Source organism: Hemiscyllium ocellatum, chromosome 42, assembly GCF_020745735.1.
Source record: "Hemiscyllium ocellatum isolate sHemOce1 chromosome 42, sHemOce1.pat.X.cur, whole genome shotgun sequence".
NCBI classification, from domain to species: Eukaryota; Metazoa; Chordata; class Chondrichthyes; order Orectolobiformes; family Hemiscylliidae; genus Hemiscyllium; species Hemiscyllium ocellatum.
In genome coordinates this window covers 17,445,481-17,471,710 of record NC_083442.1, presented here as the reverse complement: position 1 = coordinate 17,471,710, position 26,230 = coordinate 17,445,481, and the positions used below count along the sequence as shown (strand labels likewise).

At 46.1% G+C, this 26,230-nt stretch overlaps 1 protein-coding gene across 2 annotated transcripts in view; it reads left to right on the top strand.

The window, feature by feature from the left end:
- Positions 1-26,230, top strand: part of ice2 (interactor of little elongator complex ELL subunit 2) — a 95,054-nt gene that overhangs the window by 37,053 nt on the left and 31,771 nt on the right. For both annotated transcript variants that reach the window (XM_060853906.1, XM_060853905.1), the window contains exons 9-11: positions 63-972; positions 2,904-3,079; positions 12,405-12,534. In XM_060853906.1, coding sequence (XP_060709889.1) covers positions 63-972; positions 2,904-3,079; positions 12,405-12,534 — 1,216 coding nt within the window. The remainder of the gene's footprint in view (positions 1-62; positions 973-2,903; positions 3,080-12,404; positions 12,535-26,230) is intronic.

Below are 26,230 nucleotides of genomic sequence, written 5' to 3'. Positions count from 1 at the left end.
TTCTTCCGACTGTATAAATCATTCCCAGTAATGGTGTCTGTTTTCCTCCTGTTAAAATCTAGGACCTTCCTTCCTGTGACCAGAGAAATATCAGCACATGTGAAAGCAGAGACTTTGATCTTGCTGCTGACTTCAGTGAACTGGAGACATTTGCGTCGATCGTCTCAAGTGTGGCTAGCACAAAGTGTGCGGGCGCGATGAAACGTGCCTCGGGGAGCAGTACGCCTCAGTATTCTCCTGAGGGCGGTAAGAAGGAGACAAGCACCAGGAATTCAGATCCCCTGGAGATCACCAAAAAGATAATGCAGCAGAAACGACTCGACTTCAGGGTGTCCAAACGCAGTTGTGACAGGGACTCGGCCACGGATGAGATGACTGACTGTGAGGAGAGGTGCAAATCAGACCAGCAGAAGAGCCCAATGAAATCGGACCCTGAGCATGAGAAGGAATGTGAAGAAGGCACGTTACCCGGCACAGAGTCAGAGGAGGTGGCCTTCGCTAAGGGACTGGCGTCAGAAAGCCTTGCCGACAGTGATTCCGATTGTGAGCGACTGATCATTGACACGGGCTTTGCGGAAAGCCACGTGAAGGCTGTTCAAAGTCCCTCCAAATCCGTCCCGGAGAAGCTCGGCTGTCAGAATCCCAAAGACGTCATTCCAGACACCCCTCGATCGCCATCCCCCGAGCCAGTCAGTAAGCAAACACTGAAAGCCACCACCCCCAGGAGGAAAAGGAAGGCGTCCAAACCCCTCTCTAAGGAGCTTGACCCGGTCGGGCAGATTATGAAGATGCAGTGTGAACTGCTCAAGCCGGGTCCCAAACGTCAGGTGGATCAGCCGAAAGTAACCCAAGAACCGAACCCAGCTCATCGCCAGATACCGTTTGACAGGAATCCGACAGCCTTGAAAAATTCCGGAACCTTCGGGAATGTTGCCAGCTCCTGGTATACAGCAGCCCAGAACACCAGGCCAAGTAAGAACAGCAATGTCCTCCATGTTAATCTGTTTCTGGGACTTTATAGTAAAGTGTTACAGATAATGTAACATTGGGGTGTAATTCTTCCTTCCCAATGATACTAATCTGCCGTTTACAGAGATTCGTAATAATGCTGCTGTCCCAGAACAGGAAAAGCAGCAACCGTGTACAATCGGTGTCAAGTAATTGGTGGTGAAGTGAGGGTACAGGGTATGGGATAATTTTATATGTTGAAATACTCTGTATGTTTCTATGATACGTTGTGGTAGCCAGCTCTAACCCAGCCGTACTGTTTTAGATTTGCTTAGGGGCCTGAAGTGTTGTTGGAGAAGAGTGGATATGGTTAGGAATGATGGGGGGGGTAGGATTGAATGTTGTACAAGATAATGGATCCAAAAGGATTAATGTGGCAGTACGGTGGCTCAGTGGTTAGCACTGCTGCCTCACTGCCAAGGAGTGGGTTCAATTCCACCTCGGGCAACAGGCTGTGTGGAGTTTGCACATTCTCCCTGTGTCTGCGTGGGTTTCCTCCTGGTGCTCCGGTTCCCTCCACAGTCCAAAGATGTGCTGATTAGGGTGGTTCCAAGCAGAAGCAAGGTGAGGAAAGATTGAGGCACTTTCCTGTACATTCAGGCTGCCAGTTTCAAGAGGGTCGGGAGAGAGTGTCAAGGTGGCTTTGTCCATTGACCAGTAATATGAAATTCAAATCCTACCACAGTAGGGTGGCACGGTGGCTCAGTGGTTAGCACTGCTGCCTCACAGCTCTGGGGATCCAGGTTTGATTTCACCCTCTGGTGACTGTCTGTGTAGAGTTTGCACATTCTCCCCGCGTCTGCTTGGGTTCCTCTGGGTGCTCCAGTTTCCTCCCACAATCCAAAGATGTGCAGGTCAGGTGGATTGGCCATGCTAAAGTGCCCCATAGTGGTCAAGGATGTACAAGGTTGGTGGGTTAGCCATGGGAAATGCAAGATTACATGGATTGGGGAGGGGCTAGGAGGGATGCTGGTTGGATGGCTAGTGTGGACTCAATGGGCCAAATGGCTTCAGACTGCACTGTAGGGATTCTGAGTTGGTGGAATTTAAATTTACTTAACGAATCTAGAATATAAAGCGATATATACGGGGTGGCATGGTGGCTCAGTGGTTAGCACTGCTGCCTCACAGCACCAGGGTTCCAGGTTCGATTCCAGCCTCTGGTGACTGTCTGTGTGGAGTTTGCACATTCTCCCCGTGTCTGCGGTTTCCTCCCACAGTCCAAAGATGTGCAGGCCAGGTGAATTGGCCATGCTAAATTGCCCATGGTGTTAGGTGTAGGGGAATGGGTCTGGGTGGGTTGCTCTTCAGAGGGTCGGTGTGGGCTTGTTGGGCCGAAGGGCCTGTTTCCACACTGTAGGGAATCTAATCCAATGTATACATTTTTAGAACTGTCACTGGTGTAAAGTACCATCAAGTTCAGCAGTGAGCATCAGGAAAGATCATCTGCCCCCCACCCCTCACCAGCCAGGCCTCCACCGGCTGCATCCCCACTGGTGCGCGGTTGATTTGTAACTGACCCCTCAGAAAGGGCAAGCAAGCCGTTCTGTTCAAGGGCAGTTAGGGATGTGCAATAACGCTGGCCTTGCTGCTGATATCCACATCCCGTCAAAGAGGGAAAGGAAAAAAACACAGTATTGGCAGGGGTCAGGAATTAACCATTGTCTGCAACAACTGAGTGATTCCACACGCTCACAGAGAGAGTGAAGAACAGAATGGTGAAGGCAGTGTTGATTTGCTATGAATGACGATTTATTCTCAAGTCTTTTCTGTCGATTAAGTTCGAGCTTCTAACCTGGGGCTGTCTGATTATTGCCTAATTATATCCGAAAAATTACTGAGAGCATAGAAGTGATTGCATTTTGTGAACCTGCTCTGATTTGTTCCCTGTTCAGGTCTCCTCTCAGAAGAGCTCCTGAACTGCAGTGAAAATGAGTTAGATTACACAGCTCCACCATTTGGGAACGTCACCTACAAACTCTTCAGGTTGTCCGATATCCTGTTACTCGTCCGTGGTCACGTTCACAAATCGCAGATCAGACCTCGCTCAAACAAAGGGGCGGTGAAGAAGGTGAATGCTTCAACGTTGCTTTCTCAGGGTTTATGTATGCACTTTATAACGGAGTGTCCCACCTGTATACATTCTTGGGTTCATTCAAAACTCTGCTGTCCATGTCTTAACTTGCACCAAAGCCATTCCAACATTGTCACAAACCACTTGGGAAAATGCACCGACACTCTAGCCCCACCACTGCTATGACAGTCACAAAGTTAACAAATGAACCTAACTACTCAAGCCTGTCTGATGAACTCTGGTTAATAGGACACAATGAACAGGTTACTGTACTAAATAAGAAACCGTTTATTACTGATAAATCTGTTCCTGAAGAAGGGCTTATGCCCGAAACGTCGATTCTCCTGTTCCTTTGATGCTGCCTGACCTGCTGTGCTTTTCCAGCAACGCATTTTTCAAATCTGTTCTAATCACAGGTAAACATGTGAATTATCAACTTCTATCTCTCTCATTTAAATTCTTGTCCTCTTAAACCCCCAATCACAGGTACAAGCAGACGCAGATAAACCAAAAAAACCTAGCTGATACGGTGGAGAAAAACTCCATTCTAAAGCTCCATTCCCCAAGATTTAATGAGGTGTCCTTTTGCATCTTCCAGTCGACTTCATCCCAAATCCCTACCGTTCTTCCCTTGAAGGAGTAGGGCAGTTGGCACACTAATTGGTTCAGTCTCTCAGTCATTGGTTAAGAGGCAGCTCCTTATAGGGTAATTGTGAGCACGAGTAGTAAAGTTTATCGTTCAATTCTCTGCTATTTCTAGACAAGGGGAGGGAGAGAGGTTGAATGTTTTAAGAGTCTGGAGGCTTTCTGCTCCTATACGTCCAACTGCCCAGGAGCTGAACGGAGAGTTGTTCTCAGTGCTGTCCACTCCTGACCCACACAACTGGTCCTCATTTGAAAAAAACTCAGTCAACTTAGTGTTAGGTAAGGGGTAAGTGTAGGGGTATGGGTGGGTTGCGCTTCGGCGGGTCGGTGTGGACTTGTTGGGCCAAAGGCCTGTTTCCACACTGTAAGTCTAATCTACGTTCTCCCTGTGTCTGCGTGGGTTTCCTCTGGGTGCTCCGGTTTCCTCCCACAGTCCAAAGATGTGAGGGTCAGGTGAATTGGCCATGCTAAATTGCCCGTAGTGTTAGGTAAGGGGTAAATGTAGGGGTATGGGTGGGTTGCGCTTCGGCGGGTCGGTGTGGACTTGTTGGGCCGAAGGGCCTGTTTCCACACTGTAAGTCTAATCTAATCTAATCAACAAACTGCATCTGGGCAAAACTGCCCTGATCTCACATCTTAAAGGTCCAACAATCCTCCCCTAAGGCTTCGACACTGTAAACACAACTTTCAATGAGGTTCCGTCACTTCTTTTAAAACTTCTTTTAAATCTTCCATACTTTCCTTGATTTAAAGCAGAGCCATTTTCTCACTTATCCACAATCCAAAAATGAATGGAAATATAAAGATGTGGTCTTTGCACTTTGTGTCCCACAGTCCTACACTGACTCCCTCGTTTTTTGAAATTGTCACTCTTCTTTTTCCAATTCCCTTTATGGCCTCGCCCCCTCCTGATCTGTCATCTCCTCCAGCCCCAAAATCTTCAGATATTTCTGTGCCTTTTCAATTTCTGTTCCTCAGTTTTATTTGCTGCTCCATAGACAGCTGTATCTTCAGCTGCCTAGGTTATGAGCTCTTGATGTTCTCTCCCTAAAGCTCTGTCTTCTCTTCCTTATGCCTCCCCTAAGCTGCTTTATAGAATCTACATCTTCGACCAAACTTATGGCCATTTACTTTAATACAGTCTCACCTGTGTTGTAGACCTGACCAAGCCCCTTCAAAATATTTTAAGATAGCCTTGACCCTAACTTGTTCATATTTTAAAGCACACCACTACATTAGATTAGATTCTCTACGGTATGGAAACAGGCCCAACAAGTCCACACCGACCCTCTGAAGAGTGACCCCCCCCACCCCCCCCCCCCCCCCAATATTCATCCCTGACTATGGGCAATTTAGCATGACCAATTCACCTGACCTGCACACCTTTGGCTCATGGGAGGAAACCGGAGCAAACCCACGCAGACACGGGGAGAATGTGCAAACTCCACACAGACAGTCACCCGAGGCAGGAATCGAACTTGGGTCCCTGGCGCTGTGAGGCAGCAGTGCTAACCACAGAGCCACCCCTGTAAAGTACTGTGTTCTAAATGCCACGTGACTGGTCAAACTATTCAATGTTAAGCTAAGCACAATTTATTTAAACACTAGTTAAAATTTCATAAAAGAAAGAGGAACTTAGCGTAACAGCTCTAATGGAAAATGTAACAGTATAATAGATACAGTAACTATCACTAATTAACCTGTTTCAATAGAGTAACATCCCTTAAACACACCCTTTGGCAAAAAAGGCAAATTCAGAAGACCAGATTTTGTCTCACGTTCCACCTAGCAGCCTAGGAAGGAAACCCCCAGCTTTTGGCTGTAATTGAGAGGAGGGAAACTATAGCTTCTATTTCTTCAAGCCCACAACAGCAAATGTTCCAAGCTAAACCTAAAAACTTTCTAAAAAAAAACTAGAAATTCTGGTCTCTAAGTGCTGGCAATGCCCATCCAGGCTGCTTCGATAGTTCCACCTGTTCCAAAACAAAAAACCCCAAGGCCTCGCAAGCTGTTTACTCTAGTTACTGCTCAGCATCTCCACCTTACAACCTCTCTTTTTGAAAAAAATACAGGACAAAATAACCCCTTCAAACCACAGCATCATCACATACAGATTGTTGTCACATTTTATTTGAGTGTGTGTTGAGATAGAAGATAAAGCATTTTCAGTATTCTATGAATTCAGTCATATTTGACTCCTGGTATGATCCAGTCCATATTATCCAGATCCCAAGCATGAGAATTCCGGATGTTTGGGATCCATGTAACTGAGACTTTACTGATAAGCATTGCATCAGTGGCTTTGCTTAAAGCTAATTCAAAACTTAGCTTGTCGATAAAGAGAGAAAGACCTGGCCAGATAGCGGCCATGGCCACTCATTTATAAAATGCGTGTTCCTCTCGAATGGAGTTCTCCGAGCCACCATTTGCAAGTCTCATGCAACCCGCAGATTCATATAACAGGCACATGTTCCCCCACAGTTCCCCAGGCCTGCCAGGGAGATGACTGTATATTCATTTTATTCCGTACAGATTAGCTTGAGTGTTCCGCGGTAATTAAAATGTTGGGAGCAATAATTAAGTGTTGGTCGGAATCAAATGTCCCATTAATGCAGCCCCAGCTCCGCCCACCCGCAACAGCTTGGAGAAATTCTCCCCACCCTGGCATATCGGTCAATCTGTGAACAGTTTGTGATTTCAGCAAACGCAATTGGGTCAAACCTGCTTGCAGTTCTTTTTAAACCACCACTCCGAGAGAGCTGCCTGGGCTGCTTGGTTTTTCAGTAAAGCTTAAAGGAATGGCTGCAATTGCAGCTGATAAATTGCAGCTATCCGTTAACACTTTTTTCTTTGTCTGTGGTCTGGTAGTTTATCCACCAGCAGCATTGTCTCTGCAGGCTTTCTGCTTCCTGTTTATAAAGAAAGAGGGTTCCATTCGGGAAGGAGGAAGCTATAAATCAGTTCCACGGAATAATTTTAACAGGGTTCACAGCTTCACGCGCTGCTCTAATTTACCCAAGAGTGAAAATTGCAGAGAATTAATGAATGTTTCCACTGCGTAGGACAGCATTTATTCTGGCTTTGCAAACAGAGATCTTTGAAGCAAGGGCCGGACGAGAAATCTTTTTTTTTTACAAATTTTGAATGTCGATTTGCAAGCAGTGAAATCTAACGGGGCCATGCAGTGCTTGTTGGCTACACTGCACAGTATGAGGTCATTCAGCCATTCTGGCTTTCTGAATGAGGTATCCAATTCATTCCACGTCCTTCCACTATTTCCCCACAGCATTGTAGATTTTTCCTTTCCTTAATCATTGTTGTTTTGAACGTTAGTATTGAATCCGATTCCCTTGCCTGTTCAGATTAGATTAGATTTACAGTGTGGAAACAGGCCCTTCGGCCCAACAAGTCCACACCGACCCACCGAAGCGCAACCCACCCATACCCCTACATTTACCCCTTACCTAACACTACGGGCAATTTAGCATGGCCAATTCACCTGACCTGCACACCTTTGGACTGTGGGAGGAAACTGGAGCACCCGGAGGAAACCCACGCAGACACGGGGAGAACGTGCAAACTCCACAGTCAGTCGCCTGAGTCAGGAATTGAACCCGGGCCTCGGCGCTGTGAGGCAGCAGTGCTAACCACTGTGCCACCGTGCAGCCCACCAGAGCATTTTGCATCTCAACTTGCTGAGGGTGAGAGGGATGAAATGAGAGAATCTCTTGCCAAGGTCCTTTTCCCTGGGGCGGTGCGAGTCCAAAACTACAGGGTATAGGTTTAAGGTGAGGGGGGAAAGGATTAAAAGGGATCCGTGGAGTGGTTTTTTTTCATGCAGAGGGTGGTGTGTGTCTGGAATGAGCTGCCAGAGGAAGTGGTGGAGGCTGATACACTTACAGCATTTAAAAGGCATCTGGATGGGTACGTGAATAGAAAGGGTTTAGAAGTATATGGGCCAAGTGCTGACACATGGGACTTGGTCAGTTTGGACTGAATGGTCTGTTTCCATGCTGTATGATTCCAATTATTTGTCTCGGCTTCTTTTTGCCAGTGATCTTAAATCTGTCAGCAGCCCCGCTGGCAGTGGAACAGTGGGTCAGGCTGGTTTTGACCAAAATCACTAAAGCCAGTGCAAAGGATAATGGAATTTTAAGCACAGCTTGCATCCAACGCAAGTCAAAGTCCTTGCACTTCCTTGTGCTAGTGTGAGGAATAAACTGGCTGACCTCCCAGCTCGGGTTAATCACTGCTGCTCTTTTGTCTGCCTTTCGGGATGCTGACTTTTGTCACAAGGACGCGTTGCAAAAGCTTTTTATTTCCGTTTCATTCAAAGAAGCTGAGTATGGGTGCCCCGGTATAACTACAAAAATGGTTCATTGCATATTTATTTTAGTACTCACAGGCAAGAGGACACTTGGATTTTCTGTCAGGCTTCATTGATAAAATTGTACCAAGTGATCACCTTTGAAGAAGATTTATCGTGGAACAAATTTGTTTTTTAGGTTACATTTTAAAAAGTCTGCCTGATCGTACTGGTTCATAGAAGGTGTTACATTTTAAATGTTTTCAAAAGAAACTCGAGCAACTAAAACTTACTAAAGAATAGAATAGATTCCCTGTAGTGTAGAAACAGGCCCTTCGGCCCAACAAGTCCACATTGACCCTCCGAAGAGTAACCCACCCAGTCACATTCCACTACCCTGTTGTCACATATTTTCCCCTGACTAATACACCTAAACTGCACACCCCTGGACACAGTGGACAATTTCCCATGGCCAACCCACCTAACCGGCACATCTTTGGACTGTGGGAGGAAACCAGAGGAAATCCATGCAGATACTGGGAGAATGTGCAAACTCCGCACGGACAGTTGCCTGAGGCTGGAATGGAACCTGGGGTCCCTGGCACAGTGAGGCAGCAGTGCTAACCACTGAGCCACCGTGCTGCTCCCCCCAACACAATTCACCAGAAGTGACATAACTAGAAATTATTACTCAGTTTCTCCCACTTTGCTCAATCAACTTGTAACATTTTTGAAAACAAAAAGCGGTTCCAATGGAGATACAGAGAGGGATGTCATTGCAGAGTACAGTATGCAGTTGCTGAGATGAGTGGGAGCATTGCCGTGCATTGTACTCCTGAAGAGTCATTTGAAGAAATCCTGGACACCTTGCAAAGTTTCCCTGTCCTGAGAGAGCTGCACGTTGAACCCATAATGGAAGTGCTTTGCAAAGCTACTGACTTGCCCATTGTGGGCAAAACACTGGCTGCCACTCTGTACCACCTGAACACCTCAGCCCCCTACAACTGACAATCCTGCAGCACCTGCACAAACATATGTCCCTGCTGGAGAGAAGAGGCACTGCCCCAGGGTATGTGTGACGCAAGAATTGTGTCCCTATACAAGAAGAAAATCTATCAGAAGTGACTGCAAAAATGATTATCAACTATTTCCCTGCTAAGAAACCTTAGAAAAGTATTTGCCCTTGTCAGCGACTGCAGATCCTGGCTCAATACATCTTTCTCAAATCCCAGTATGGTTTCAGAACAGGAAGATCATCTGATTTCATCTTTACAGTCACCTTCACAGCAAGAGAGAGGGCTGAATAACAGAGACCACGACACGATGCCTTCATTGATCTCACCAAGACAATTGACCACATGAGCAGGTTCAGTCCATTTAAGCTGGTGGGAAAACCATTGACTTCCTGAAGATGAGATCTTCTCTTTCGCTGATACTGTGATGGTCATCCAATAATGGGCCAACGTTGGAACTCTTTGGGATCTACTTGAAGATCCAAGGTTTGGGTGTTCCGGTGCTGACACACTTTGGCATATTTGTCTCTTTGCTGCTGGTGCTGCAGTTCATCAACAGAAAGAGAGAACTTACTAACCAGAGCTGATGGAGAGTTGGTCAGCCTTGCTCGTCCAGGATCCAAGACACCGAATTCCTCTATGCTAATGCTGCTGCACTTGTACTCAATGCTGAATGCAGCAGGAAATGGACAGATTCTTCCACCACTGTAAGGAGTTTGATTTGAACATTAGTATCATGTGATCAATGCTTTAGTCCATGCTGCCACTGTCATTGGTATTATGACACTGGAGATTTCTGGTAGCTTCACATGTGTAGGTTTGACAATCACCAGGAACTTGTCACTTGTATCTACGCATTACAAAATTTCCAGATCTTACATCCGAGTTGAGGAAGAGAGAATGGACCAACATTAAGCTGTACAAGAGCACCCAACTGCAAGGCAAACAAGCCTGTGTCCTTGGTGTGATCCTTTATCCTGGTGAGACTTGGATCACGTAATCTAGGCAGGAGAAAAGTCTGAACAGGCTTCACCTTTTTGCTGTCTCAGATGTCTCCGCAGCATCACCTGGTACCAGCTTGGGTTTCTGGAGTGTGCTCATTCCATCAGCATGCAGCCATTGACCAGCACTGGCTCAGCCCCGTCCACGGGATACAGCCACCATCTGTCCAAAGTACTGGCTCATTACCTGCTGGGCTGGGAGCGTGACTGTTTGCAAGGGTGTTGGAAAGACTCTCAGAAACTGAAAGCTCGACCATTGGGGCGTCATGTTGAGGTTGTACAGGACATTGGGGAAACCTCTTCTGGAGCACTGTGTCCAGTTCAGGTCACCCTGTTACAGGAAAGATATTATTAAACTGGAGAGGGTTCAAAAGTGATTTACCAGCTTGCTGCTGGGAATGGAAGGTTTGAGTTAGGAGAAGCTGGATACGCTGAGACTTATTTCCCTGGGGTGTAGGCAGTTGAAAGGTGACCTTATAAAATCATGAGTGGTATGGGTAAGGTGAATGTCAAGTGTCTTTTCCCTAGAATGGGGAATCTCAAGACTTAAGATGAGAGGAGGAAGATTTTGAAAAAGACATGAGAGACAACTTTTTTACACAGAGTGGTTTGTGTGTGGAATGAATTTGCAGAGGGAGTGGTGGATGTGGATACATTCATAATGTTTAAAAGGCATTTGGATAAGTTCATGGATCGGAAATGTTTGGAGGGCTGTGGGCCAAGCGCAGGTGGGTGGAACTAGTTTAGTTTGGGGTTATGGTCAGCACGGACTGGTTGGACCGAAGGGTCTGTTTCCATGCTGCATGACTCTCTGACTGGTCAAGAGGGCTGAGAGGAAACTGCCCAGTGAATCCTGCACCTCTTGGTCAGTATCTTCCTCTGCAACAAATCAGACTGAAGTTGCCATACCCAGAGTGGGGGGCTCCTGAATCACAGCAGATGCTGCTTAGCACAGAGTTAAACAACTCGGTGTAAACCGTTGTCTCAGGAGGTGTCAGGCTGCCAGTGCAATGCTCCATCACCAACAGCTTCTCTGACTTCTGAACTCCTTCACCTCCCTGTAAATTGATGAAATTGATTTCCTTACATTTACACTAAACGAATAAGAATTAATGCTTTCTTTCTTTCTTCACCCGACCAGTATCGGCTATTTCCAAATTAATATGAGATTTTATTAATTTGACAGATACATATAATGAGTTGGTGTTGCTGAGTGTTTTCCCTTTGAGCAACTCAATGTATGACCAGGGTCATAATTGCTTCCGTCTTAGTGACGGTTTGGAGCAGACCACCAAATGTTTTGCTACTTTCTGTCAATCTGAATTGATGTGTACTTTGCATGTCGTCATTTAGGTTCCTTTCTCTGTTCTATAACAGCGTGTCTGCGGGACAGGAACGGTCTTGATTAACAACCACGTACAGTACAATCACTTAAGACATGTTTACAAAGCAGACGTGAGGTGGGATTTTAAATGTTCCCTGGAAGGGATTTATTATTATTAGAGTGAGAGAGGGTGATCACCCTGCAGGCCTGGGTGTTTGAGGGCTGTGCTGAGGGAGGATGAGTTCCCTTGGAGAGATTGCTTATTGGGTTAAGGTGGGGGGATTCACTTTAACAATGCAAGGGCCTGGACGAGGGGCTGGGGGTTTGATCATTCCTCTGGGAGGAGTTTGAAGGGGTGCATAACCCCTTGGGGAGTGTCTGATGGGGCTTGTTGGGGACATTTACACAGTGGGTGAGAAAGGAAAGTGACAGTAAGGGGTCTGGGGTGATTTCCCGAAGTGAGAAGCTTACTCCCTCCATGTGGCGTTTGATGCTACACATACTTCCCCACCCTTTCCCTTGTGGTGAGGGGAGTTTAACTGGAAAGGCTGCTGGAGTATGAGCAGAAAACTGTTTGTGTATACAACAAGACTTTACACTGAATGTTTTGTTGGTTTGCAAGTATTCCATCCGTATGTCCCATTAGAAGGTGTAACCTGTTGGTGACTCAATGGGTTTGGTCCCTACATTAAAAATAAAGTACAGTGTAAGTCCCTTGTCATGCAGATATTGAGGTTCCGTAAGAAAAACTGCGTTAGACCTGGACCATGTTAGAGCACCTCCATGCCCTATGACTCAGTGTCCTGTGATAATAAAGAAACACCAACTTTCTCCACTTTTCAAAAGCAAAAGAGGACTTAAATAAAGGTTTACCTCTCTTTGGAACCATGAGATTCCTGTGCTATAAGCAAATTGGTGGTACATTGAACTATGGTATTAACCAACTTCCATTGTCTTTGAACCTAAAGAAGACACACAAGATATATCTTTTCGATCACAAGCTGACATGCAAATTCTGTTTGTATTTTAACAGCACGTCCCTATTTGTTTGTTTCCTAAACTGGAATATCAGCTGGCCTACGGAATTGAAGCCTTCACTGACAGTGAAATATGTCGGTTATGGACTGAGAGTTTACTCAATTCAAATGCCTGGTTTTATATTGGTGAGTTCTCCTGAGCCAATAAGTGTGCACTTGTGTGTCTCTGTTTTTAACGTGATCCATCGAGCGACATGGTTACAGTGTGAATCTGCTGTGTGAGCAAGTGAATTCCCCTCCCCATTGTACGGTGAAGGGAAGGTCACTTCTACCAACCAGCATTGTATCTATCAACAACGCGACTGTTTTTGTTTCGCATTCCGTGAGACAGAATAGGAATTATGTCTTTAATATAATTTGAGCTTAACGCTAAAGTAACTCTTGCTTCTGAGTCACAGCATTATGGGTTTCATGTCATTTGCCATGAGTTAAGCACATTATTCAGGCTAATGCTCCATGGACACTGTTGGAGGTGCAGTTTCTTTGATATGATTCTAAGATTCAGCCTGTTGACTTACTGTGAAAGATCTCATTTCACTGCTGAGCGATCGTTGAGATTGGGTGAGGAGGGGTGTTGTTGAGAAGGTGTGGGAATTGAACCTGTGCTGTTGGTATCACTCTGCAGCAGCTGTCCTGCTGACTAAGCTCGCCAACTTGAAGAGCAATCAAATGAGCTCCTAGCCATTCTTGGAGAGTTTCGGTAATGTTTTTCAACTTTGTTGGATTCATTGATTCAGAAGGCCAGACATCAGATGGGCTTTCACTGAGAACACTCGTCTTGTTCTCCACTTCCCCTCAGCCCTGCAATTAATTTTACACTTTCAGATAATGATCCCATCCCCTTTGGAAATGTGATGCCTCTACCATAGTCTCGGGCAACCTGATGAAGAACTCTCGCCCGAAACGTCGACTGTCCTGCTCCTCGGATGCTGCCTGACCGGCTGTGCTTTTCCAGCACCACACTCTCAACTCTGATCTGCAGTCCTCCCTTTCTCCATTCCAGATCCTGACCCCCTGCGTGTGCAGGTTCTTCCGTCTGTGTTGATTTTGCTGTTTGCTTCAAACCCGTGCTCTCTGGGTGTCAACTCTCCTCCTGGGCAGCAGTATCTCTCCATCAACATTGGTATTTGTGAACGCTTTCTGTGCACCCGTGAGCTGCCACGTTCCACAGTGTCACGCTTCAGATGCTCCAAAGGCTGTGAAGCGCATTGGGATGGCTGGAGGTTGTAAAAGGCACTATATAAATGCAAGTAAAAATCTGAATGACACAGAGCGGTCTTCTGCTAACCCTACAGTGCAGCTCCTAAGTGTGAGGCTAGACCACTGGCTCGAAACCTGGAGAAGAGGCAGTGTAACTAACCATTTATTCCCAATTGCAGGTTAATCTGAAAATTGCTTCAATCCTTTTTCTCCAGCTTATGATTGTCTTAGTTGATCTACTGAGCAATTTTTAAAAAATTGATAATACAGAGAGTCATACAGCACAGAAACAGACCCCTCAGCCCATGCCGAACAGAATCCCAAACTAGACTAGACCCACCTTCCCGTTCAAGACCTTTCCTTGCCTAAGTGACTATTAAACATCTTTAAAAAGAAGGAAAGAGGTCATTCTTAGCTGGCTTTCTCCACCTTATACATCCTATAGACGTTTTAAGAATCTCCCAGTCCAAAGCCGGAAGGGAAGAAAATATTACTTGCACTTAACAAACCCAAAGAACTGCAGATGTTGGAAATCTGAAACAAAAACGGGAATGACTGGAGAAATTTCATGAAGGTCACTGGACCCAAAATGTTAATTCTGCTTTCTCTCCACTGATACAGCCAGACTTCCTAAGTTTCTCCAGCAATTTCTGCTTTCATAGAATCTCTACAGTGAGGAAACAGGCCCTTCGGCCCAGCAAGTCCACACTGACCCTCCGAAGAGCCACCCACCCAGACCCATTCCCCTACGCTGTGACTCTACATTTACCCCTGACTAATGCACCTAGCCAACACATCCCTGGACACTATGGGGCAATTTAGCATGGCCAATTCACCTGACCTGCACATGTTTGGACTGTGGGAGGAAACCGGAGCAAACCCACGCAGACACGGGGAGAATGTGCAAACTCCACATAGAGGCTGGAATTGAACCAGGGTCCCTGGTGCTGTTAGGCAGCAGTGCTAGCCACTGAGGCCACCCCAAAATTTCTACTTAATTTTACTTTTAAATAGCAACGTATGTTTTCCTAAGAAGCACGAATCAGCTTTGACCTGTTTTAAATAAAAAATTCACCCAGAGCACGGGAATTTCTGCTCTGATTCAATGAACGTTTTCAGTCTCAGAAATGAATTAAGTTCAAACACAGTAAGACCCACCCGAGGAGCAAGTAGTTTGCCTCAAGGCAATCTCTGCAGATTTTGGACAATGTGAGGCAAGCTGTAAAAACTCCACTTGTCAGCAGAGGGTGCTGTTAGCTTCCTGATTCAGTCTTAGATCCAGTTTTGATTTTTCTCTCTAGTCTTAAGCACTCCACTACAGCATAGCAGTTCAGAGAGCAATTTTAATGCAACTGTCTGTGTTTGTTCAACATTTTTTAAAGATGTCATGTTGTAACGCTACAGGGCATTAGTTAGGCCACTTTTGGAATACTGCATTCACTTTTGGTCTCCCTGCAACAAGAAGGATGTTGAGAAACTTAAAATGTTTCAGAAAAGATTTACAAAGATGTTTCCAGGTTTGGAGGGTTTGAGCTATCGGGAGAGGCTGAACAGGCTGGGGCTGTTTTCCCTGGAACATTAGAGGCTGAGGGGTGACCTTATAGAGGTTTATAAAATCATGAGGGGCATGGATAGACTAAATAGACAAGGTCTTCTCCCTGGGGTGGGGAGGGTCCAAAACTGGAGGGCATAGATTGAGGGTGAGAAGGGAAATATATAAAAGGGACCTAAGGGGCAACGTTTTCACACAGAGGGTAGTGATGCCAGAGGTAGTGGTGGAGGCTGGTACAATTACAACATTTAAAAGGCATCTGGATGGGTATATGAATAGGAAGGGTTCCGAGGGATATGGGCCAAGTGCTGGCAAATAGGACTGGATTAGGTTAGGACGTCAGGTTAGCATGGGCAAGTTGGACCGAAGGGTCTGTTCTAGTGCTGTGTATCACTGTGACTCTATTTGATAAATTTATTTCAGGTAGAAATAGAAAGTGATAATGATCAACATTATGCCTTCTTTGTTATCTCTATCCCTAGTCAGTGAAGTGTACACCTGGATGTCTACTTTAATTAATTGTGAGCTCATTCGCAGACAGTAGCCTTGTGTGTGTCTGCTTCCTATCTGCTGCAATCCAGAGTCCCAACACACCTCTGTTTAGGTGGGTTTTAAGATATTTCCTAATCATCCTGTTCAGGGATGTTATGACACACCTCCTCTGGAACAGGTAGAACTTGAACCCAGGGTTACTGGTCCAGAGGTAGTCATACTACCACTGTGCCACAGGAGCCCTTAATAGTGTGCTTTAAGATAGTTTCCAAATGAACCTATTCGAAGATGTTATCACACATCTCTGGAGCGGGTGGGACTTGAAACCAGGCTTCCAGGCTCAGAGGTGAGACAGGGGGTTGATCCAAGGCCAGTTAGAGTTTCACTCTAATGCTCTTCCAACCGAGCCATTTTGACTGTAACCTATATGTTCTTTAAAAATATTTCCTAATCAAACTGTTCAGAGCTGTAGAGCACATGGGACTTCAACCTGGGCCTCCCAACCCAGGCATAGGGACACTACCACTGCACCGCAGGAGAGACCTTTGTGCGTGCTTTAATTTTTATTTTTTAGTGGAGCCTTTCAAATCAACTTTTTCAGAGTTGTTACTACACATCTACTTCAGAGATGGGACTTGAACCCAGACCTACCATTTCAGAGGCGGGGACACTATCGGAATGCCAGAAGAGGACCCTTATATGAGCCTTAAGTGCTAATTTAAAGTGCCCTACTCCGGTGTACCTTAACACTACAACTAACATGTGACTGATATTGCTGTGCTTCAGTCCATCATTCTCTCAACTTCCCGTCTGGATTTTTCTTCTTCTCTGCTCGTGTGTCAATGAATTCACGCCCTTTGCAAATGAAGAGTGGAAAATAGTGTGCTGGACGGTGTAAAAAACAGAAAATCCCAGTCCGCTGAACTGCACTTTGGTGCCCTGGGCTTTGAGGAGAGAAAGCAAAGCTGGAAGACAGCTGTTGAGTGAACAGATGCCAATTATTGTTATGAGTAAGTGGCATGTCTAGCTGCCTTCAGCCTTAATTAGAACTCATTTGGAATGCTGTGTGGGTTCAGGAATACTGTGTGGGTTCAGGAATGCTGTGTGGAAACACTGTGTGGGGTTCGGGAATACTTTGTGGGGTTCGGGAATACTGTATGGAAATACTGTGTGGGGTTCAGGAATACTATGGGTATACTGTGTGGGGTTCAGGAATACTGTGTGGGAACACTGTGAAAGGTTCAGGAATACTGAGGGAATACTGCGGGGTTCAGGAATACTGTGTGGGGTTCCAGCATACTGTGTGGGGTTCAGGAATACTGTGTGGGGTTCAGGAATACTGTGTGGGAATACTGTGGGGCTCAGGAATACTGTGGCGTTCAGGAATACTGTGGAAATACTGTGTGGGGTTCAGGAATACTGTTGGGGGTTCAGGAATATTGTGGGAATACTCTGAGGTTCAGCAGTATAGTGTGGGAATATTGTGTAGGGTTCAGGAACACTGTGTGGTTCAGGAGTACTGTGCGGGAATACTGTGTGAGGTTCAGCAATATAGTGTGGGAATACTGTGTGGGGTTCAGGAATACTGTGAGGCTCAGGAATACTGTGGGTTCAGGAATACTGTGGAAATACTGTGAGGTTCAGGAATACTGTTGGGGGTTCAGGAATATTGTGGGAATACTCTGAGGTTCAGCAATATAGTGTGGGAATATTGTGTAGGGTTCAGGAACACTGTGTGGTTCAGGAGTACTGTGCGGGAATACTGTGTGAGGTTCAGAAATATAGTGTGGGAATACTGTGTGGGGTTTAGGAATACTGTTGGGGTTTCAGGAATACAATGGGAATACTGTGTATGGTTCAGGAATACTGTGTGGGGTTCAGGAATACTGTGCGGGCTTCAGGAACACTGTACGGGAATACTGTGTGAGGTTCAAGAATACTGTGTGGGGTTCAGGTCTCTGTGCCATGAAGACGATGCAGAAGCATTGGAGAATGTGCCACCAAGTTTGAAGATGATTCCAGATTGGAGAAACTATAGTCTCCCAGGAAAGGCATGAAAGGCTGATAAGGATACGGTTTCTCAGGAGACTGAGGGACTGCCATAATAGAGGCCTTAAAAATAATAAAGGGTTTGACTGAGAAAATGCTTTCACTTATGGGAAAAAGCCAAAACTAATAACAAAAGACAATCCCTATACATATGTAGACAGGGTGGTTAAAATGGCGTTTAGCACACTTGCCGTCATTGCTCAGACCTTTGAGTATCGGAGTTGGGACATCATGTCGAGGTTATAAAGGACATTGGTGAGGCCTGTTCTGGAGATGTGAATGCTGTTCTAGTCACCCTGTTATAGGAAGGATATTATTAAACTGGAGACAGTTCAGACGAGATTTACCAGGATGGTGGTACGAATGGAGGGTTTGAATTATAAGGAGAGGCTGGATAGGCTGGGACATTTGTCACTGGAGCGTATTGGATTGAGAGGTGGTCATAAGGCGGGGATGAAATCGTGAGTTGAAAATGTGTTGCTGGAAAAGCGCAGCCGGTCAGGCAGCATCCAAGGAGCAGGAGAATCGACGTTTCGGGCATGAGCCCTTCTTCAGGAATCTCATGCCCGAAACGTCGACTCTCCTGTTCCTCGGATGCTGCCTGACCTGCTGCGCTTTTCCAGCAACACATTTCAGCTCTGATCTCCAGCATCTGCAGTCCTCACTTTCTCCTAGAAATCATGAGGGGGTATAGATAAGGTGATGGCAGGTGTCTTTTCCCTAGGGTGGGGGCATTCAAGGCTGGGGGGGGCGGGGGCATGTTTTTGAGTTGAGAGGAGAAAGATTTAAAAGAAAACACAGGTGATTTTTCTACACAGTTGCTCATGTGTGAAATGAGCTTCCAGAGCAAGTGATGGATGCTCGTACAGTCACAATGTTTAAAAGCCCTTTGGATAGGTACGTGAGTAAGGAAATGTTTGGAGGGATATGAGCTCTGTGCAGCCAGGTGGGACTAGTTTGGTTTAGGAATATGGTTGGCACGGCCGAATTGGACCGAAGAGTCTGTTTCCATGCCGTGTGACACCTTATACGTATGAATGAAACAGCCTAAGGCCATTCAGCCCTTTCAACCTGCTCCATCATTCGATGCAATTCATGGTCAATCTGATTGTGTTGTTAAATCTGCTTTCCCCTTTTTGACTCCCTTGTTAGTCAAGGATCTTCAGAACGTTTTGCCCTTAAAAATAATCAAACCCTGCCACCAGTGCTTTCCGGACAACACAGGCTCTCTAGGAGAATTTTAAAATATTTTTAAACTGTGTTACTTTGTCTCTGACATGCTTTTCCGTCCACCCTGACAAATCTCCCCAGGATCCTGTCAGTTTGAATAAGAGTGCATTTTAATCATTGTCAATGGTTGTGAGCTCAAACTCCAAAGAGATGGTCTAGTGGTGTTATTGCTGGATTAATAATGCAGATAATGTTCTGCACCCAGGTTTGAATCCTGCAACTGCAGATAGTGGGATTTGAAAACAGTAATGATCTGAAATCAAAAGTCTAAAGAAGACTTGTTAATAATGGAGTTGTTTCAGGGGCAGCGAGATAGAATCCCTACTCTGGAGAAGCTGGCCATTCGGCCCATCGAGTCCACACCAACTCTTGAAAAAGCATCCCACCCAGACCCACGCCTCTTCCCTATCCTTGCATTTCCGATGGCCAATCAACTTCAGATTAGATTCCCTACAGTGTGGAAACAGGCCATTTGGTCCAACAAGTCCATACCGACCCTCCAAAGAATGACCCATTTCCCTCTGACTAATGCACCAAATACTATGGGCAATGTAGCATGGCCAATTCACCTGACCTACACAACTTTGGATTGTGGGAGGAAACTGGAGCAACCAGAGGACGTCCACGCAGACACGGGGAGAATGTGCAAACTCCACACAGACAGTCGCCCGAGGCTGGAATTGAACCCGGGCCCCTGGTGCTGTGAGGCAGCAGTGCTAACCACTGAGCCACTGTAGTACCCAAACCTTAACCTGCACGTCTCCAGACTGTTTTAGGAAGCCAGAGCACACACAGGAAACTCTCACAGGCACAGGGGGAATGTGCAGACTTCGCACACACTGAGTCTTGGTGCTGTGAGGTGACAGTGCTAACCCCCATGCTGCCCCAGGGATTAGGGCTCCTCCTGGATTTGAACTCGGCCCTCTTGCATGTCTGCTCTGTACAAGGTCCGAAGCACGAATCAACGAGCAGTGTGGAGAGTCAGATGGAGATAAAGCTGAGACCTTTATAGATGAAAGTTAATCCTGGCCATTTTAGTGGGGGTCAGCAGTTTACTGAAGGGAGGATCGAGGGGTGAGCAGCATTGGCTCCTGTTCCGAAATTGGTGTCTCTGACTCCAGAAAGTGTCACGTTGTGATTCTCTCTGATGCCTGATGACACTCCCTACCAAAAAGAACAATGAAGGTGAGCAGTAGAAACTAGCTGTGATTTGGGGATATCACAAATCTCCTGGGGTGGGCAAAGTTAAAAATCACACAATGCCAGGTTATAATCCAACAGGTTTAATTGGAAGCACTAGCTTTCGGAGCGACGCTCCTCCATCAGGTGAACAACCACCTGGACAGCCACCTGATGAAGGAGCGGCACTCCGAAAGCTAACGCTTCCAATTAAACCTGCTGGACTTGAAACTAACTAATCTAATCTAATCTAATCTAATCTAACTGAGCATTCTTCAGCAAGGGGGAAAACTGATGAGTAAGGTTATGTGTCCTTTTAGTTACTGCTAGTCACTGAGAACTCTGTGGAGACTTTGTTTGTTGGCCCCCATAGTAACGAGGAATACCTGTCCTTACAAGTGTGCTCTGCCAAATACACACTCTTCTGTTGATTGTTACAGGGAGGGAATTAGCCAAGAATAAGTTCCTCCATGTGAATGTTGTGTCAACATGAGTGTAATATCTTGAAAGCAGAAAAGGAGAGAGGTTTTGCTATTGTAGTGGTTCTGTTCGCCGAGCTGGAAGTTTTTGTTGCAAACGTTTCGTCCCCTGGCTAGGAGACATCATCAGTGCTGTGGAGCCTCCTGCGAAGCGCTTCTTTGATGTTTCTTCCGGCATTTATAGTGGTCTGTCCTTGCCGCTTCCGGGTGTCAGTTTCAGCTGTCCGCTGTAGTGGTTGGTATATTGGGTCCAGGTCGATGTGTTTGCTGATGGAGTTTGTGGATGAATGCCATGCCTCTAGGAATTCCCTGGCTGTTCTCTGTCTGGCTTGCCCAATGATAGTAGTGTTTTGCCAGTCGAATTCATGTTGCTTGTTATCTGAGTGTGTGGCTACTAGGGATAGCTGGTCATGTCGTTTTGTGGCTAGTTGATGTTCATGTATGCGGATTGTTAGCTGTCTTCCTGTTTGTCCTATATAGTGTTTTGTGCAGTCCTTGCATGGTATTTTATAAACTACATTAGTTTTGCTCATGTTGGATACTGGCTCCTTTGTTCTAGTAAGTTGTTGTCTGAGCATGGCTGTTGGTTTGTGTGCCGTTATGAGTCCTAGGGGTCGCAGTAGTCTGGCTGTCAGTTCTGAAACGCTCTTGATGTATGGTAGTATGGCTAGTCCTTTTGGTTGTGGCATGTCCTCGCTCCGTGGTCTAGTCTACCCAAAGGACTAGCCACACTACCATACATCAGGAGCATTTCAGAACTGACAGCCAGACTACTGCGACCCTTAGGACTCATAACGGCACACAAACCAACAGCCACGCTCAGACAACAACTCACTAGAACAAAGGACCCGATACCCAACATAAGCAAAACTAATGTAGTTTACAAAATACCATGCAAAACACTATATAGGACAAACAGAAAGACAGCTAACAATCCGCATACATGAACATCAACTAGCCACGAAACGACACGACCAGCTATCCCTAGTAGCCACACACGCAGACAACAAGCAACATAAATTCGACTGGGAAAACACTACTATCATAGGGCAAGCCAGACAGAGAACAGCCAGGGAATTCCTAGAGGCATGGCATTCATCCACAAACTCCATCAACAAACACATCGACCTGGACCCAATATACCAACCACTACAGCGGACAGCTGAAACTGACACCCGGAAGCGGCAAGGACAGGCCACTATAAATACAGGAAGAAACATCAAAGAAGCGCTTCGCAGGAGGCTCCACAGCACTGATGATGTCTCCTAGCCAGGGGACGAAACGTTTGCAGCAAAAACTTCCAGCTCGGCGAACAGAACCACTACTGCAAATGTGTTGCTGGTCAAAGCACAGCAGGTTAGGCAGCATCTCAGGAATAGAGAATTCGACGTTTCGAGCATAAGCCCTTCATCAGGAATAAGAGAGAGAGAGCCAAGCCGGCTGAGATAAAAGGTAGGGAGGAGGGACTAGGGGGAGGGGCGATGGAGGTGGGATAGGTGGAACGTGGCTGAAGAGCTTCTGTGCAGAGGAGATGACCTGGGGGGTGCAGTGAGAGAGGGACTCACTGAAATCCTTGTAGAGGGAGGAAGAGAGCTTCTTCAAGGAAGGCATCCTTGTAAGAGGATTCGCAGTAGGTTAAAATCTTCGAGTAAAAAATGAGGTCTGCAGATGCTGGAGATCACAGCTGCAAATGTGTTGCTGGTCAAAGCACAGCAGGTTAGGCAGCATCTCAGGAATAGAGAATTCGACGTTTCGAGCATAAGCCCTTCATCAGGAATAAGAGAGAGAGAGCCAAGCCGGCTGAGATAAAAGGTAGGGAGGAGGGACTCGGGGGAGGGGCGATGGAGGTGGGATAGGTGGAACGTGGCTGAAGAGCTTCTGTGCAGAGGAGATGACCTGGGGGGTGCAGTGAGAGAGGGACTCACTGAAATCCTTGTAGAGGGAGGAAGAGAGCTTCTTCAAGGAAGGCATCCTTGTAAGAGGATTCGCAGTAGGTTAAAATCTTCGAGTAAAAAATGAGGTCTGCAGATGCTGGAGATCACAGCTGCAAATGTGTTGCTGGTCAAAGCACAGCAGGTTAGGCAGCATCTCAGGAATAGAGAATTCGACGTTTCGAGCATAAGCCCTTCATCAGGAATAAGAGAGAGAGAGCCAAGCCGGCTGAGATAAAAGGTAGGGAGGAGGGACTAGGGGGAGGGGCGATGGAGGTGGGATAGGTGGAACGTGGCTGAAGAGCTTCTGTGCAGAGGAGATGACCTGGGGGGTGCAGTGAGAGAGGGACTCACTGAAATCCTTGTAGAGGGAGGAAGAGAGCTTCTTCAAGGAAGGCATCCTTGTAAGAGGATTCGCAGTAGGTTAAAATCTTCGAGTAAAAAATGAGGTCTGCAGATGCTGGAGATCACAGCTGCAAATGTGTTGCTGGTCAAAGCACAGCAGGTTAGGCAGCATCTCAGGAATAGAGAATTCGACGTTTCGAGCATAAGCCCTTCATCAGGAATAAGAGAGAGAGAGCCAAGCCGGCTGAGATAAAAGGTAGGGAGGAGGGACTAGGGGGAGGGGCGATGGAGGTGGGATAGGTGGAACGTGGCTGAAGAGCTTCTGTGCAGAGGAGATGACCTGGGGGGTGCAGTGAGAGAGGGACAGAACCACTACAACAAGCACCCGAGCTACAAATCTTCGCACAAACTTTGAGGTTTTGCTATAGCTGTACAAGGCAGTAGTCAAACCACAGCTGGAACTCTGTGACCAGTTTTGGGCCTCTTATCTAAGAGAAGGTATTATTTTCTGGCAGTGCAGGGAAGATTTACTTGGCTGGTACCAGGTATAGAGGGACTGTAGTGTAGATTGGGCCTGTGCTCATTGGAATACAGACCGAAGAAGTGACACCTTTATTGAAACGTGTGTGTTTCAGAGGAAATTAATAGGACAGATGCAGAAAGGTCATTTCCCCTTGTGGGACAGGCTAGGACCAAAACTGCAATCTCAGGTCACACGTTTACATCACAGATGTGGAGAAATTTCTTCTGTCGGTGGGGAGGGTGGTGAAGTGATTAACTCTTTGGACTCTCAATGTAGAGTACAAGTCGTCGGTGCTAATTGGCTAGAAAGCAATCGACAAATTGTGGACATTGTTTGATAATGCAAACGTTCTGCTGAATGAGTAGCAATTTTCTATTGATGATATTCTGTCGCAGTTTTCCATAACACAGGTTTCTGCCACACGCGGTTGCAGAGGAACCTAGCTGTCATGTTACAGCAGTGGTTCGAATCCCACTACACCTCGTGGAATTAATTAATTAATTATTGCTAGCCTAATAAGATGATTAAAGGTGGCAGGGTGGCTCAGTGGTTAGCACTGCTGCCTCACAGCACCAGGGACCCGGGTTCGATTCCGCCCTCGGATGACTGTCTGTGTGGAGTTTGCACATTCTCCCCATGTCTGCATGAGTTTCCTCCCATGGTCCCAAAAATGTGCAGGTTAGGGTGGATTGGCCATGCTAAATCATCCGTAGTATTCAGGAATGTGTAAGCGAGATGGATTAGCACATGGGAAGTGCAAGAATAGAGTAGGAGATTGGGTCCAGGTGGCACTCTCTTCGGAGGGTCGGTGTGGACTCGATGGGCTGAATGGCCTGCTTCCACATGGTAGGAATTCTATAAGGTATTGTGTTTGTGGAATTCTTTACGACAAAGGCCTGTCAAGGCTGGGTCATTAAGTATTCTCAAGGCTGCGGTATTCACGAAGAACTGAAGGGTTATGGAATAATGGTGGGAAAGTGCAGTTGAAGATTACCAGATCAGCCATTACCTCAATGGCAGAGCAGGCTCGATGGGCTTACTTAGAATTCGATTTTATTATCACGTGTGTACGAGTTTCAGGGTACATGATTACAATGAAAAATGTCCGAAGCCTCCATTCTCTGGCACCATCTTGGTTACAAAACCAGAATTTAAAACCAAACATCAGAAACTGCTCCTACGACATGTGGTTCTATCTAATGCCTTGCTGAACTCTGTCTGTTAAGACGTGAAACTGCAGGCAGTTTGGATGGGCTTTGAGATCGGGTTTTCAGCAAGCTTTTGGCTGGGTGGTGAGAACGTGGTTCAGAGTGATTTATTCAAACAAAAATAGATGGCCACAGTCTGCTGAATGTGTGTGAGGACCACCTCGTATCAAGTGAATCTGTTCATAACTTCCCTGCTTGTATTCAGTAAAGCATCGCAGAACAAAGGCTCATGCTTGGCCACATCTCAAATCCTCTGCAGAGCAGTTGAAGAAATGTGCAGAAGACAGGAATATCCAGTTCTAAATACATGTTGCTACATTATTTTATACTGAGACACCCGGCAGTGAGGCTACGCCCAGAAATGTGAACAGTTCAGACAGTGTATGGGAGTGGCTGACGTCTCTGAGAGAATAACTTAAAGCAAGTCCTAAACTTTTAACAATTACTTTTATCAGTTCAGTATTGGTAACAGAGCCTAGCGATGTGCTTTAATATAGTCCTTGGCATTCTGCCAATAATTTACTTTACTTGGCAGAACTACTCTTCGTCCTAGAATCGCTACAGTGTGGAAGCAGGCCATTCAGCCTGTTAAGACACACCAACCCCCTGAAGGGAACCCTCCACAGTCTATAACCCTGCATTTCCCAAGACTAAGCCACGTAGCCTGCACGTCTCTGGACATTATGGGTAATTTAGCTAAGTTGGATCATCATTTTTATTTTGGTTATCTGATTCAAGTTACCAAAAAACTGATCTTCTGAATCAGTCAATGACTCGCGGGTCTGTTATATTTGTCCTATTTGCAAATGGACCACAGAACCAGATTATTGTGAAAATTCAGGTGGCAGAAATATTGAAAGCTTTCTGTATTATGCTATCAACTAAAATTGACTGAGCCACACAGGATGAAATTAGCAACAACGGCCCAGAGAGTAATTGGAAAAGCGCAGTTGGAGTTACATGTGGATCCCTGTGAACTCTGTGGGAGTTGCCTGGGGAACTGCTTCTGCGTCTGGAAACCTTTAAAAGAATTCATTTAAAGATGGAGAATTTGGTGGGTACGTTAAGTTAGTAATTATCCAATGAAAGTTAGGCATTTAAAAACCAATGTAATAAAACTGGAGATGAGAAACGAAAACAGAAATTGCTGGAGAAACTCAGGTCTAGCAGCATCTGTGGAGAGAAAGCAGGGTTAACATCTCTGGTTCATTGGTCATTCTTTAGGACTGACTTACATTCAGAAACGTAGAACATTAACTCTTTTTCTGTGCATTGATGCTGCCAGACCTCCAGCCATTTCTGTTCGTGTGTTTTTAAAAACCTAGTGGCTCTGTGGTTAGCACTGCTGCCTCACAGCGCCAGGGACCCAGGTTCGATTCCAGCCTCGGGCGACTATCTGTGTGGAGGTTGCACGTTCTCCCCGCGTCTGTGTAACTTTCCTCCGGGTGCTCCGGATTCCTCCCACAGTCCAAAGGATGTGCAGATCAGGGTAGATTGGCCATGCTAAATTGCCCCCAGTATCCAGGGATGTGTAGATTAGGTGTATTAGTCAGGGGCAAAATGTAGGGTAGGGGAATGCGTCTGGGTGGGTTACTCTTTGGAGTGTCAATGTGGACTTGTTGGGCCGAAGGGCC